Here is a 16,821-nt window from a genome sequence, read left to right on the forward strand (position 1 = left end):
AGTGGGCGGAACGGAAACCTGACTGAAATCTTTAAAAATTATTGTTTAGTTTGAGGTGATCCTGAAGGTAACTGACAACTGACTTTTCAATTACTTTTGAAAGAAATGGCAGATGTGATATGGGCCTATAATTTGCAAGGGTTTGAGGATCCAGAGAAGGTTTCTTGAGTATTGGTCTGATTAAAGCCGTTTTTAAAATGGACGGTACATACCCAGCCTGAAGGGACTGATTTATTGTTGTGGTGATTAAGGGACTGATGGCAGAAATTTTTGCTTTCACCAGCGCTGTAGGAAAAGGGTCGAGAGCACATGTGGAAGATCTCATTCCCTTGATAGTGTCCTCAACTTTATTAGTGTTGGACGTATAACAAAATAGCATTTTTTTGTGGTTTAGAAAAATGACAGAAGCCGAATTGTACACTGTATATAAAGGAGTGTTCCTTCCATCGCACTTGCACCCTGCTGAGAGTCTGAAATACTATGAAGACTTCACTTTCCGCTCTGATGACATCCTGATTGTCACTTATCCTAAATCAGGTATGTTTTGCAGGATTAAAAATGATGTTTAATAATAGAAACTTTTATAATTCTATTGTATTCTACTGCATAATTCTGTTTCATTTTATTGTTCTATTTTGTTGTTCTTATACAAAAATGTATCATGGTGAACACATTTTGCTTGAAAATACAATATGATGTTGTATTGAAAAACAATAGATATTGTCATGGCTCTGCTTCATTTAGTCATGTTTTTCTTGGTCCTGTAGCAGAGTCATGACAAAGCGTCATGACAAGACCAGTGTCTCGTCATTGGCCCCGCCCCTCTCGTTGAGTGTTTTATGTTCCACACCTGGCTTCGTTCGTTATCCCTCGTTTGTATTCCCTTTAAATACCCTCTTGTTTCTTTGTCCTGTGCTCGTGGACTGTCTTTTGGATGTTTGGTGTGTTTCATTTGACCCCGCTTCTCAGCCTTGCCTTGCCCTGCCCTGCCCTGCCCTGCCCCTGCCCTGCCCCTGCCCTGCCCTGTCCGTGAGTCCTGTTTAGTTAAGTTAGTTGTTTTTTAGTGTTCTTTGGTTTTTGTCTTGCCCCCTCGTGGGAAGTTTTTCTTTGTCTTTGTTAGCGTCTTTGATTATTGTGTTTGTCCCCCATCGTGGGTGTTTTGGTTTCTGTTTTTTGTTAAAAATAAAATCTTGTTTTTGTTAACCCCTTACTGCCTGCCTGCATTTGGGTTCTTCTTTACACGCCAGCCGTGACTTTTATTTTGTATATTCCCTTTACCAGTTTTAGCAGCAATTTACCAGTAAGTAGTAAGGTTCTTGTAAATAGTAAAGTGTAGAAGCCATGTGTTTGTTGGATTTCTTACCATTTGTATTACGTTAATTTAACTACAAACATAAACTATAGCTAGTATAATTAAACTATGGTATTTTTAGTTGCTATGGTTTTACTAAAGATTATTAATTGGAGTATGGTTCCTATATATAGAAAATAGTAAATTTGTGGATACTGTGGTTTTACTGCAAATACCATCCCTGCTGAACAAAAACAATGCATTTTTAAATTCGAATGAGATTTTTAAATTATTCTTTATAGTGTGTTTTGGGTTTTATTCCAATAGGATTTACCATCCCACCAATAGAATCCATCACATACAACTAGACAACAAGTATCCATAGTACAATTCCCATTATAACCATTAAATCCATTACATTTTCTGTTGTATTTTGGGCAGGGTTCTATTGTTTTTTTCAACAGGAATACTTCAACTATAGTTACTTCAGTAAAAACATCATTCATTTTCCAAATCGCTTTAAATGATATAGCAGCAGATCAGAAGTTAACACGCACGCGTAGCTCAAGGTGTAACTGTTATGTGATGCTTATTTACCGTTTAGCCGTTATGCCGATCATTTTCATGACAATGTTTCTACGATCTCTGACTGATCGTAACCCACAGATGATTACACCACACTTTAACATGTGCCTTTTTCGTCTTTTATTGTTCTATTTGCCTTTTTAGAGCGCTATCAATGGTGTAGCAGCGCCTATGTTTACATTAGTTTAGCGGGGATGATCCCAGAGTTGCCAGATTTGCGTTAAAAAAATCTGCCAAATGGCCATTCAAAGCTTGCCGGAAAACAGCGAGCTTAGAAAAACTGCAAGCTAGGTAAATTGCGCACACAGGAAACCCCACTGCATAGAAACCATTTTCTACTTTTGGACCTTTTTATAAATGTAGTGGAGTAAAATTTATGATATTTGTCTTTCAAATGTAGTGAAGTTAAAGTACAAGTACTCAGAAAAAATAATACTCAAGTAAAGTTCAGATACTCAAAAAGTGTACTTAAGTACAGTACTAAGGTAAATTTACTTCGTTACTGTCCACCTCTGCCACTAGCTAAGATTCTTGTGATCTTGTTCAAAACAGAAAGTCGATCCACTTGTAATGATTGTTTTATTTCTCACAGGTACGACATGGATGCAGGAGATAGTGCCTCTGATAGTGAGTGAGAGAGATTTCACTCCTGTAATGACTGTTCCAAACTGGGACAGAGCACCATGGCTGGAGGAACACAGGGCGATAACACTCAATCTGGAGCAAAGACCCTCTCCACGTATCTTTGCAACTCACTATCATTGCCAGATGATGAATGAGTCTTATTTCAAAGTCAAACCAAGGGTAAAATGTCATAGATGTCATATATAGGCCTACACAGTATATATATATATATATATATATATATATCACAACGTCCCCAAAACGTGCAATATAGGACATAACGAGGCCGTACCTCTTCAAACTTTGGGAACCGAATGAGGGGGCAGCGAGCAGCTACAGAATTTGAATCGGGGTCATTCGGAGTCCCCGGGGCCGTTCGGGGGTCTCTGTACGATAGCCACCTATGAGAGAAATAGGATATGTTGCAGGTGTCAGAGGCTCCCGATACGGCCGCGGAGGCCCCAGGAGCCCGAAACCTAAACAGAAAGTTGCGTCACGTGGCTCTCGACGTCATACCGATAGGGCTTGGTCGGGTAAGTGAACTTAAATATTTTTTTTATTTTTCAACGATCTCCCGCCTCTTGAGTCTCTATGGGCCACGCAAACCCCCTCGCGCGTTGGCTCGGGTATCCGACGTCTTTCTGACAGAAACCTCCCCTAAGCACGAACGAGCAAGGTCACGAAGGACGCCCGGCTCCTCTAGGGGGCGCCACGGCCGTGAGGGAGAGAAAAAAGAAAGACGGGCGGCGAGCGAGACGTTTTGGCTTCTTTCGGATGTCGCGCCACGCATAGGCAGCAAGGGGCAAGCAAACTACCAACTCTAGGGCTCTGCGGACGCAAGGGTGGCGAGCGAGACGTTTTGGCATCTTTTGGAGTGTCGCGCCACGCATAGGCAGCAAGGGGCAGCAATCTACCAACTCTAGGCGCTCTGCGGACGCAAGGGTGGCGAGCGAGACGTTTTGGCATCTTTTGGATGTCGCGCCACGATAGGCAGCAAGGGGCAGCAAACTAGCAAGTCTAGGCGCGCTGCGGACGTGAGGAAGACTATGGCAGAGTTAGGCGGTCAGGGGGAAGCGAAAGGCTCCTCGTGCACGCGGTGATGAAGATTAGGTGGTGAGGGGATGAGTAGGGCATTTTGTGGCGCGAGGGTCCATGCCCGCAGCACTTTGCCACCCCTTGTGGTCGTCCGTACGATGCCTCTCCGGAAAAACGGCCCCTAAACTCCGATAAGGGAAAAAAGTCCCAATCATAATAAGAGTGAGCGAGAATTTGGCGTACAATTCAGGTATACGAGCCCTTCGTCTGCCTATGTCGACCGATGGCAATCTATATGAATGGACAATTGTCCACGATTTACCTAACTTCCCTTCATATTTCTCCAAATGCATTAAAGCCGATTTGCCGTTAGTCTTTGTTGGTTTGGCTCTAATTCTCAACTCAACTCAACTCAACTTTATTTATATAGCGCTTTTACAATTTTCATTGTTACAAAGCAGCTGTACATGAGACACATTGACTACAAGCAAAACAATCAAAGTTTTACCTGCAAAAACAAGAAAAGGTTGAAAACACAGAAGACAGACACACCCACGCACAAAACACTCCACACACACAACACGCACACGCACCAACACACACAGACACAGAGACACACACACACACACACGTACGTACACAGACAAGTACGCACACACACACACGCTCAGTGAGAGCACACATTTAGGATAAAGGAGAGAGAAGCACAGGTCAAATATAACAGATAATAAATTCCTATATGCAATATTAATTAAGTAAAACTTTAAGATTCTAAAGCAGCCCCCCCGGTCAGGCAGATAGTGCAAAAACAGTATGCAAACGGTGGCGAGGAACCCAAAACTCTAATCGAGAAAAAAAACCTCAGGAGAACCCAGGCCCAACCAGGGGATTCCAGTTCCCCTCTGGCAAAAGCTGCTGCCTCTGCACAAGCTCCAGAGACTTGCACAACAAGGCTAAATAAAATAAATAAACTTATAATAAGTAAATATAGTTTAAGATTATCATTAGTAATCTAATAGCATTTGAAGATTTTTAAATGACAGGTTGCTGTCTAATATAACGCCAAGGTCTTTAACTGTATTTGTTGGAGTAACAGTGCAGCCTTCAATTTGCAGGTCATAATCCGAAATATTCTGCTCACGTGTCTTTGGTCCGATAAGTAATATTTCTGTTTTATTAGAATTTAAAAGAAGGAAATTACAAGTCATCCAATGCTTTATATCGTCGATGCACTCTGCCAATTTGGATAGTTGGAAGGAATCATCTGGTCTTGATGAGATATATAGCTGAGTATCATCTGCATAACAGTGGAAGCTAATTCCATGTTTTCTAATAATGTTTCCAAGGGGCAGCATGTATATGGAGAATAGCAAGGGTCCTAAAACCGATCCCTGAGGTAATCCATAATTTACTTGCGTTAGATTTGATGATTCCCCATTTAAATGGACAAATTGATGTCGGTCTGATAAGTAAGATCTGAACCATTGTAGTGCCTGTCCCTGAATACCGGTATAATTGTGTAAGCGATCTAGAAGTATTTTATGGTCTACAGTATCGAACGCAGCACTAAGGTCAGCAGGACTAGGAGTGAGATGTTACCTTTATCTGATGCTATAGCAGGTCGTTTGTAATTTTAACGAGGCAGTTTCAGTACTATGATGCGGTCTAAACCTGACTGGAATTTTTCGTGTATGTCATTATTTTGTAAGAAAGAGCACAACTGAGTGGACACTACTTTTTCTAGTATTTAGACAGGTAAGGGAGATTTGAAATCGGATCTATAGCTTAATGACGGCCAGTTTAAAGGCTCCTGGGACATGGCCTAGATTAATTGAGAGTTGATAATGTTATAAATGGGCTAAATTGCAACGGGTAATAACTCTTTTAATAATTTAGTTGGTATGGGGTCTAATAAGCAAGTTGTAGGTTTAGATGTTGCAATAAGTTTAATTAAATCTTCCTGTTTTATAGGTGAAAAACACTGTAGCCTTACTTGGAGGTTGAGTTTTTACTATTTTGTCTCGTATGTTTTCGATTTTCTCTGTAAAAAAATTCATGAAATCATTGCTACCAAGGTGCGGCGGAATACCCAGGTCAGGTGAAGTCTGTTTATTTGTTAGTTTAGCAACTGTACTAAATAAAAACCTTGGATTGTTTTTGTTAGTTTCTATGAGGTTACGGAGGTGCTCAGCCTTTGCTACTTTTAGTGCCTTTTTATAACAGTTTGCACTCTCTTTCCACGCAATTTTAAAGACCTCTAATTGGGTTTGTTTCCATTTGCGCTCCAGTTTACGTGTTTCTCTTTTAAGGGCGCGAGTGGTGCTATTGTACCATGGTGCTGCGTTTTTCTCATTAATCTTTTTTGACTTCATAGGTGCGACAGCTTCTAATGTATTAGAGAAAATAGTACCCAATTTGCTGGTCATGTCATCGAGCGATTCTGTATTTATTGGTATGGTTATTAAAGGAGTCAGATCTGGCAAGCTCTTTGCGAAACTATCTTTAGTAGTCGAGGTAATTGTTCTACCCTGTCGATAACGAGTTAAACGGCTGATTTCTGCAGTGCCAGTGTACATGTTAAAGATAGTGATCAGTGACATCGTCGCTTTGAGGTATAATATCTATATTGGTTAGATCGGCTCCGTGAGATATAATCAAGTCTAGTGTATGATTAAATCGATGAGTGGGTCCATTGATGTGTTGTGTTACTCCAAAAGAGTGTAATAGCTCTGTAAACGCCACTGCTAATGCATCGTTAGCACTATCTACGTGGATATTAAAGTCTCCGACAATTAGTACTTTATCAACGTTAACCAAAAGGTCCGATAGGAAGTCCGCAAACTCTTTCAGAAAATCAGTGTAGGGACCAGGGGGTCTATACACTGTAGCCAACGTACAAGAAAGCAATGATTTTTTACTATCAATTGGAACAATTATGTTCAACGCAAGCACTTCAAATGATTTAAATTTATGCTCCGTTCTCTGAGTTACAGTAAAAAGTCTCTAAAGATTGTTGCGACACCGCCACCTCGACCAACCGGACGTGGCTCATGCATATAACAGTAGCTTGGTGGGGTACACTATTTAGACCCATGGCTTTGACTTTATAGGCCTTTGACAGTATACGCTGATTCAACGATCCAACTGCACAGCTAAAGACATTACAATGATGTAGTCATGTTAATTTAATAAATTCAAGAAATTAAACGTACTTGGATACAAAACAAACAGCCGTGAAACACAGGCTGGCTCTTGTTCTGCAACTCTTTTTAGTGCCTCAGTGTGCTGATAACGAAACAGCGCCTCCACTGTGGAGCAATGTCGCAACTGCAGTTACAAATGACAGTCTGATAAATGCACGCAGCATTTCTTGTGAAGACTCACAACATAATTTTGGCGAGAGCCTGAGGCGGCACGACAATTGACGGAGGTGGCCGCCTCCAATTTCTCTATGCAGGAAAAACCCTGGACACATTTTATTGTGTATTAATCTGTGTAAATGGGTACATGATTTGAACAATTGTCATATATGTTAATATTTTCTGACACTGTCTAAATAAAAGTATTTTTTGACCTTGGCTGTGTCTGTAATTTATTTTTAAATTATTTATGACATCACAGTGGATTTTACTTGTTTTTTTACACTGCTTTACAGGAACAGACTCGCAGTGAGTTCTGGAGTCTATCTGGACACGTAATCAAGTCCAAAGAGAAAATGTATAAGGTACAAAAGACTGCTCTATTCTAACTGTTCTTATCAGTAATGAGATAAGGCAGATGATAACAGAGATACATCACTTAATGTATAGACTGTGTTGCAAAATCTATCTGAAAGAACAATCCCAGATGAGAACTGTTTAACATCTCAATATTAATAAGTTTAAGGCAAATTGACGCTTTTTTAGCCTATAACCTATATTTAATTTTACAGCTCCATAAAGTACATTTAATGTACACCTGGAAAAAATGAAGATTTTTGCCTTGTATGTATTGTGGCAACTCCAGTCCAGTGTCTGTTGAATTTCAACAGAAACAAACCTCAGGAATGACATGAAGTCACCCAACAGCAATGAGAAAGAGTGAGAGAATGTGAATGTTTATGAAGATTGTAACAAATTATTCCACCATATTTTCATTTTTTAACTGATCCTATACATATAAAAACATTCCTGTTGTGTTGTTGAAAATGGTCCCATTTGTTTCTACATTTATTACTCCAAAGCTATTTTAAAAGAAACATTAAAGACCTGAAGTAGATGATTCACAACCAAGAACTCCATCAGTTCTCTTAAGCTATGAAAGAGCAACCTATGAGCAATAACATTTTCCGGGGTCCAGTAAATTCAATCAAGTTGTATCTTGTTCATTAAAAAAAACTAATCTAAAACTTTCACTTATATTTTTGAGAACAAAAACACTATTCATTTATGACATTTATGTATTTCTGAGGTTTGAATGTGGTTGTTTCATCTGATGCATTTTGGTCTGAAGCTGTTTTGTCTGATAACATTTTATCTGAGGCCCTTGCGTCTGTTAACTTTTGAACCTGTGTTTCTCCCAGGGCCTTAAAGGGACTTTGGAACTGATTACGGATGTGCAGACAAAATTATATTACTGTATCTAAAATTATAGTTATACTAACTAATATATACCTTTTATTTGTAGTAGAATCCAGTAGAGAGACATATAAAATGCATCTTTTCTAGTAATTCTGTAAAGTAGGCTATTACAGTCATGTTTAGAGATTTTTCTGGTGACCATTTTTATTCACATTCTTCTTTTGTGTTCTGCAGAAGAAAGACATACAGGTTTAGGTTTTGAAAAACATGGGGGTGAGTAAATGATTGACTTTTATGAAGTCGTTCTGATATTTGTAACTTGACCCCTTGCCAAACTTTAAAAACTTTACTTGCTTAACAACTGTACTTAAATAAATACTTAAATACTTAAAAATACAATAAAAATGCTGACTCTAATGTCACTTTTTTCAGTCTCATCTCTCACAAATCGTGTCCACCAGGTCTCTATAGGAATGAGGTGCTAAACATGCAGTGAATCAGATCAGGTGCAATTTCGATAAAATACTTGGTCTAATCTATCCATAGGTACATTCATAACTAATGTATACATTGCCTGTTTCTTTTAAGAGCATTAAATGAACTTTGGCACAGACTGAAAGTTATGTCAATAGAGGAGGGGTTTCTTGCTATACGGTGTAAAGAGTAAGAGTAAGTAAAGAGCTATTCAGCCCAAAATCTATGACTGAGAATTTCATGAATTAATAATAATAATAATAATACATTTTATTTGTAAAGCACTTTACATTCCCAAGAAAATCTCAAAGTGCTACAACACATAACCACAAGGTAACAACAGTTAGCTAGAGATTAAAACATTAAAAAACTTTTAAAAAGGTGTTTTAAGACACTTTTAAAACTATCAACGGCTTGTGGGACCTTCAGATGTAAAGGGAGGGCATTCCAGAGGTGGGGGGCTGCAGCGCAAAAAGCTCTGTCCCCAATGGTTCGGGTCTTAGTCAAAGGGGGGAGGAGCCGATAGGTATTTATAGAGTGTAGAGAGCGTGATGAGTTCTGTGAGGTAAGGAGTTCTTTAAGGTAAGTGGGGGCATTTCCACGGACACACTGATGCGTGAGAAGGAAAACTTTATACTCAATCCGGGCAGAAATGGGAAGCCAGTGTAGGAATTGAAGAATTGGCGTGATATGTTCATGTTTACGTACTCTCATCAGGATCCTGGCAGCACTGTTCTGTATGTGCTGGAGTTTCTGTATACTCTTGCCGGGGATCCTGATGAGAAGAGCATTACAATAATCCAGTCTGGAGGAGACAAAGGCATGGATGAGTTTTCAGCATCATGTAGAGAGAGTGTGGGACGGAGTCTGGCAATATTCCTGAGGTGGTGAAATTATGTTTTGCAGAGATGTTTGATATGAGCCTCAAAGGTTAGATGAGAGTCAAACCTGACGCCGAGATTAGTAACTAATGGAGATAGGGGAATATCCTGGCCAGAGAATGAAATAAATGTTATAGTGGATGCTCTGGTCTGATGAGGGGAACCAATGAGGATGGCTTCTGTTTTAGAACTGTTCAACTGGAGAAAGTTATGATTCAGCCACATGCTAATCTCCTCCAGACAGGCGGTAAGTAGGGGTAGGGTTGTTGTTGATGGTGAGTGAGTATCCATTTTCATGTATAGTTGCGTATCATCTGCGTAACAATGGAAAGATATTCTGAAATGACTGATGACTTTGCCAAGGGGGAGCATATAGAGGATGAATAAAACAGGTCCAAGGATTGATCCCTGTGGAACCCATGTGAATGGGACCTTGAATTTCCCAAAGCCACAATTTCCTGTCTGTCAGTGAGACATGATTCAAACCAGCACAGGGCGGTGTTATCAAGTCCAATAGAGTGATGTAGCCAGTTAAGGAGAGTACCATGGTCAATGGTGTCAAATGCTGCGGACAGATCCAGGAGGACAAGGAGAGATGGTGAACCAGCATCAGCTGTCATCAGCAGGTCATTTGTGATTCTCACTAAAGCTGTTTTAGTGCAGTGGGCGGAACGGAAACCTGACTGAAATCTTTAAAAATTATTGTTTAGTTTGAGGTGATCCTGAAGGTAACTGACAACTGACTTTTCAATTACTTTTGAAAGAAATGGCAGATGTGATATGGGCCTATAATTTGCAAGGGTTTGAGGATCCAGAGAAGGTTTCTTGAGTATTGGTCTGATTAAAGCCGTTTTTAAAATGGACGGTACATACCCAGCCTGAAGGGACTGATTTATTGTTGTGGTGATTAAGGGACTGATGGCAGAAATTTTTGCTTTCACCAGCGCTGTAGGAAAAGGGTCGAGAGCACATGTGGAAGATCTCATTCCCTTGATAGTGTCCTCAACTTTATTAGTGTTGGACGTATAACAAAATAGCATTTTTTTGTGGTTTAGAAAAATGACAGAAGCCGAATTGTACACTGTATATAAAGGAGTGTTCCTTCCATCGCACTTGCACCCTGCTGAGAGTCTGAAATACTATGAAGACTTCACTTTCCGCTCTGATGACATCCTGATTGTCACTTATCCTAAATCAGGTATGTTTTGCAGGATTAAAAATGATGTTTAATAATAGAAACTTTTATAATTCTATTGTATTCTACTGCATAATTCTGTTTCATTTTATTGTTCTATTTTGTTGTTCTTATACAAAAATGTATCATGGTGAACACATTTTGCTTGAAAATACAATATGATGTTGTATTGAAAAACAATAGATATTGTCATGGCTCTGCTTCATTTAGTCATGTTTTTCTTGGTCCTGTAGCAGAGTCATGACAAAGCGTCATGACAAGACCAGTGTCTCGTCATTGGCCCCGCCCCTCTCGTCGAGTGTTTTATGTTCCACACCTGGCTTCGTTCGTTATCCCTCGTTTGTATTCCCTTTAAATACCCTCTTGTTTCTTTGTCCTGTGCTCGTGGACTGTCTTTTGGATGTTTGGTGTGTTTCATTTGACCCCGCTTCTCAGCCTTGCCTTGCCCTGCCCTGCCCTGCCCTGCTCCTGCCCTGCCCTGTCCGTGAGTCCTGTTTAGTTAAGTTAGTTGTTTTTTAGTGTTCTTTGGTTTTTGTCTTGCCCCCTCGTGGGAAGTTTTTCTTTGTCTTTGTTAGCGTCTTTGATTATTGTGTTTGTCCCCCATCGTGGGTGTTTTGGTTTCTGTTTTTTGTTAAAAATAAAATCTTGTTTTTGTTAACCCCTTACTGCCTGCCTGCATTTGGGTTCTTCTTTACACGCCAGCCGTGACTTTTATTTTGTATATTCCCTTTACCAGTTTTAGCAGCAATTTACCAGTAAGTAGTAAGGTTCTTGTAAATAGTAAAGTGTAGAAGCCATGTGTTTGTTGGATTTCTTACCATTTGTATTACGTTAATTTAACTACAAACATAAACTATAGCTAGTATAATTAAACTATGGTATTTTTAGTTGCTATGGTTTTACTAAAGATTATTAATTGGAGTATGGTTCCTATATATAGAAAATAGTAAATTTGTGGATACTGTGGTTTTACTGCAAATACCATCCCTGCTGAACAAAAACAATGCATTTTTAAATTCGAATGAGATTTTTAAATTATTCTTTATAGTGTGTTTTGGGTTTTATTCCAATAGGATTTACCATCCCACCAATAGAATCCATCACATACAACTAGACAACAAGTATCCATAGTACAATTCCCATTATAACCATTAAATCCATTACATTTTCTGTTGTATTTTGGGCAGGGTTCTATTGTTTTTTTCAACAGGAATACTTCAACTATAGTTACTTCAGTAAAAACATCATTCATTTTCCAAATCGCTTTAAATGATATAGCAGCAGATCAGAAGTTAACACGCACGCGTAGCTCAAGGTGTAACTGTTATGTGATGCTTATTTACCGTTTAGCCGTTATGCCGATCATTTTCATGACAATGTTTCTACGATCTCTGACTGATCGTAACCCACAGATGATTACACCACACTTTAACATGTGCCTTTTTCGTCTTTTATTGTTCTATTTGCCTTTTTAGAGCGCTATCAATGGTGTAGCAGCGCCTATGTTTACATTAGTTTAGCGGGGAGGATCCCAGAGTTGCCAGATTTGCGTTAAAAAAATCTGCCAAATGGCCATTCAAAGCTTGCCGGAAAACAGCGAGCTTAGAAAAACTGCAAGCTAGGTAAATTGCGCACACAGGAAACCCCACTGCATAGAAACCATTTTCTACTTTTGGACCTTTTTATAAATGTAGTGGAGTAAAACGTATGATATTTGTCTTTCAAATGTAGTGAAGTTAAAGTACAAGTACTCAGAAAAAATAATACTCAAGTAAAGTACAGATACTCAAAAAGTGTACTTCAGAACACTCAGGTACATTTACTTCGTTACTGTCCACCACTGCAAATAGCTCGCATTTATCCATCAGTAAACATTCAGTGGCAAACTGATGACACACCAATCAGGATCCCCGGATAATATCAATAGGAGCACATGTAATTGTGCATCCTAGAATCCTAGAATACTACTTACAGTAAATATACTGTATAATTACAGTACACACTTTATATAAGAGAAATTTCACTATTCTGTATCCAGTAAACTGTAGCACGTGTACACCCTCAAATTTGTGATTGTCAAGTTCACAAATTTGTTTTTTGTAGCCTTTTTTACCTGTTCTGTATTTTTGCAGAAAATAGTATACTTTTACGAAATTGGGCCAAAGATGCAGAGGATGCCATATTTTTTTTACATTGCCTCCTATTGACAAATTGCTTCTGTGGAGAAATGTAGAGAATGTGTGTTAATCCGTTTAAATGCGCAGAAAGAGTTAGCCCCCCAAATATTTGTTTTTGCAATGTTTGTTTAATTTGTATTTTGATTGTTAATGTTTAATAATTCGGGACAAGCACACATTCATAATAAAACCTACAAAGATGTAATGAATGTCCACTAGGTGGCAACAGCGATATAGAGACTCCGGGAGTAGACCAAAAAAGAAGAAGAGTTAACTGACGAGTGTATAGAGAGGCTACGAGTCGGTTGTTGTGAGATATAAATCTGTAACGAGATCTATGGAAAGCTTGTGAATGTGCTGGCTGAATAAAAGAACCCACCTGAATCACACACTTGTTGTAGTCTTCTTCAAGTGTGTTACAAATACTGGCGACGAGGATGGGATCGGCGGTGCCGTATTGAGTGAGTTATGACGCTGAGCATGGACCTAGAGCAGCTACAGGATCGGCTAAGCGAGGCACTGCTCCGCCTGCGGCTCGATCAACTGCAAGAGGTGTGTGAATATGCAAAAGTGTCTGCAGAGGGACAGAGTAAACGGCACTCGCTGATCAGATTAATCAGTGAAGCAGTTGAGGGTGTTATAGAGACAGAAGATGACAATGTAGCCCGTCAACATGTGAAAGACTTGTTAGCGTTTGCTAGGGGGATGACGCAACGCAGCGACCGCGCGATTCAAGATGGCGGCGGCGATACAGACAGGAGTTNATATATATATATGTGTGTATATATGTATGTGTATATACTGTATATGTATGTGTATATGTATGTGTATGTGTATATATATGTGTGTGTATATGTATGTGTATGTGTATATATATGTGTGTATATGTATATGTATATGTATGTATATATGTATATATGTATGTATATATGTATATATATATATGTATATGTGTATATATATGTATATATATGTGTGTATATACTGTATGTGTATATATATGTATATGTATATATATGTGTATATATATATATGTGTGTATATATGTGTATATATGTATATGTATATATGTATGTGTATGTGTATATATATATATGTATGTGTATGTGTATGTGTATATATATATATATGTATGTGTATGTATATACTGTGTCTATACATATATATATACAGTATATTAGGGCTGCATAATGATTAATCGCGTACTGTGTGTGATAATTATGTATTTTTAAATAAACACACATGGATGAATGATTTTAAGAAAAAATATATTTAATATTTATATATAATATAAATGATATATATAAATATAAAACATATCAAAAGTTACATATTTCTTAATTATATACAGTACATGCATGTACATGTATTTATATATACATAATTATCATACGCAGTACACCAACATATATTATGTAAACAAAAACTTTTATTCTGCAAACGATAGTCGCGATTAATCGTTATGCAGCCCTAATATATATATATATAATGTGTTTGTGTATATATACTGTATATGTACACATATTTATACTGTGTATATATACTGTGCATGTATGTATATATATATACACAGTGTACATATATACAGTACACACACACACTTATATAATATATATATATATATATATACATACATACAGTATATAAGAAGCATAAATTCATCTTGTCCTCAGGTTCTTTATGTTATGAGGAATCCAAAAGACGTGTTCACATCTTCATTTCCCTACTACGAAATGGCCTCATTCCTGGTGAACCCAGGAACCCAAGATGAGTTCATGGAGAAATTCCTTGATGGAAAAGGTATCCACTGTATTAAGTCATCATTTACTCAACTTCATGGTCGAAGAGTTTATGTGGAATAAATTCTATGTTAAATCACAATGACTTGAATGTCATGTAGTCATGTTAATCTACATCTTCATTTGATCAACATCTTATAGTTACAGTATACATCCAAATGTTGTGATAATCCTTACAACTGATTTGGTGTGTCAGATTTTACCAGCCACATATCTTTCCAACAGTAAAACAGTCTTACTCCATTGTTTTTTTTTGGCACTTTTATATTTGAGACAGTATGCAGATGTGCAGTGTATCGTATGAACACACAATGAAGATGTGCATTTTGAGTCTAGTCAATTCGTCTTCCACGAGTTCATCCGAAACAAATATTCTGTCATCATTTACTCACTCTTTTGTTATTTCAAACCTGTATGACTTTCTTTCTTCTGCAGAACACAAAAGAAGATATTTTGAAGAAAGTTGGTAAGCAAACAGCACTGGACACAAAACGTGAATGGGGGGCCAGTTAACAACGTTCTTCGAAATATCTTCTTTTGTGTTCTGCAGAAGAAAGTCATACAGGTTTGAAATGACAGGAGGGTTTTCATTTTGGGTGAACTATCACTTTAAGACTATGTCTACGAGCTAAAATTCCTCACATACAGGAGACAAAAACAGTGTCATCAGTCCTTGAAGTTGCCTTGAAGAATGTTATCAGACCAAACACTTAATAGGCTATTTTGGGACATGATTTCCTTTTTCCACAGTCATGTTTGGTTCCTGGTTCGATCATGTGAAAGGATGGCTGAACGCTGAAGAACACATACTGTATGTGTTTTATGAAGAGATGATAGCTGTAAGTAGGTTTTCACACAGCACAAGTCAAACTACATGACAGTTTGGTTATTTTATTAATAATACCTGTCACTATAATATATAAAGTCTGTTTTGCATATTTTGTATATTACAACCTTGAACAGGATTTGAAGGGATCTTTGGAGAAGATCGCCCAGTATCTCGGAAAATCTCTGAGTCCAGATTTGATCGAGAAAATAGCTGACCACTGTGTTTTCAAGAACATGAAGCAAAACAAGATGTCCAACTATTCTCTGGTTCCAGAAGAGTTCATGAACCAAACAAAATCTGAATTTATGAGGAAAGGTAAAATATGCATTGTTTTAACACATCCCCTAATATTATTAAAATGAAATTGGCAGGATTGTTTTAGTGGAAAATCTTTTGGTTTGTGTCCAATATTGAAGTGTTCGTTAAAGGGGTCATATGACACGGCTAAAACAAATATTATCGTTTGTTTTAGATGTAATGCAATGTGTATATGCGATTTAAGGTTCAAAAACGCTGTATTTTCCACATACCATGCGTGTTTGTATCTCCTCTTTACCCCGCCTCTCTGAAACGCGAAATTTTTTTACAAAGCTCATCGCTCTGAAAAGCGTGGTGTGCTTTGATTGGCCAGTTAAGCAGTGTGTAGTGACTGGTCAAACACTGCAAGCGTGTGACGGAAATGTAACGCCTCTGACCATATTTGGAACATCAGGTTCCAAAGCAATTATACTGACAGGTACGCCCACCTTACTCGCGTACACATTTGGGCATTCTTAGTCAACTTATACCATGAACTGAAGTGGATTTGTGGGGATGTGGTTACACGAGGCGTTTCAGGCAGGTCTGGGTAAGCATTCGCTTTTAGATAGAATGCAGTTTTTGTTCCGACACTTTAATTTTTGCAATTTTACGTGTCTTAATACATGCATGGGCAACTTATAACACACCAAAGACACAGATAAACACGTATTCACACATATGACCCCTTTAAAGTTATTGTTTTCTTGTGTCTTTGTTTCTTTTAGGAATTGCTGGTGACTGGAAGAATCATTTCACTGAAGCCCAAGAGCAGCGATTTAACTCTGTGTACAAAGACAAAACAAAAGATGTGAAATTTAAATTTGTGTGGGACTAAAATAGCTAAATCTAATAAATCTAACATTTACACCACAAGGTGTGTCTTTGATCTTTACTCATATTTCTGATTGTTTTTTACGTGAATGTGTTTTCATTTATGACAGCACCAAGCATCATCTCCCAATTTTTAATCGTAAACTCCATTATGAATACATAGTAATGTGAACTATTAAATGTTTAAACTATAATAATGTACACACTGTACAATTACAGAAAACCATTTCAATACCCATAA

The 16,821-nt window shown here is 38.0% G+C and overlaps 1 protein-coding gene across 1 annotated transcript; it reads left to right on the forward strand.

Moving 5' to 3' along the window:
* Positions 1-398: 398 nt before the first annotated feature.
* LOC130549351 (sulfotransferase 2B1-like) lies at positions 399-16,584 on the forward strand. The gene is made up of 6 exons (XM_057326556.1): positions 399-537; positions 2,469-2,680; positions 14,495-14,621; positions 15,371-15,459; positions 15,584-15,764; positions 16,475-16,584. The coding sequence occupies exons 1-6, from the start codon at positions 399-401 to the stop codon at positions 16,582-16,584; spliced, it is 858 nt and encodes a 285-aa protein (XP_057182539.1).
* Positions 16,585-16,821: the final 237 nt, after the last annotated feature.

The sequence above is a fragment of the Triplophysa rosa genome, unplaced genomic scaffold, assembly GCF_024868665.1.
Source record: "Triplophysa rosa unplaced genomic scaffold, Trosa_1v2 scaffold103_ERROPOS65457, whole genome shotgun sequence".
NCBI lineage: Eukaryota > Metazoa > Chordata > Actinopteri > Cypriniformes > Nemacheilidae > Triplophysa > Triplophysa rosa.

Coding starts and splice junctions, on each gene's coding strand:
- LOC130549351 (XM_057326556.1), top strand. CDS start 399: ATGACAGAAGCCGAATTGTACACTGTATATAAAGGAGTGTTCCTTCCA. Junction 14,622..15,370: donor GAAATTCCTTGATGGAAAAG/GTATCCACTGTA, acceptor CTTTTTCCACAG/TCATGTTTGGTTCCTGGTTC. Junction 15,765..16,474: donor ATCTGAATTTATGAGGAAAG/GTAAAATATGCA, acceptor TGTTTCTTTTAG/GAATTGCTGGTGACTGGAAG.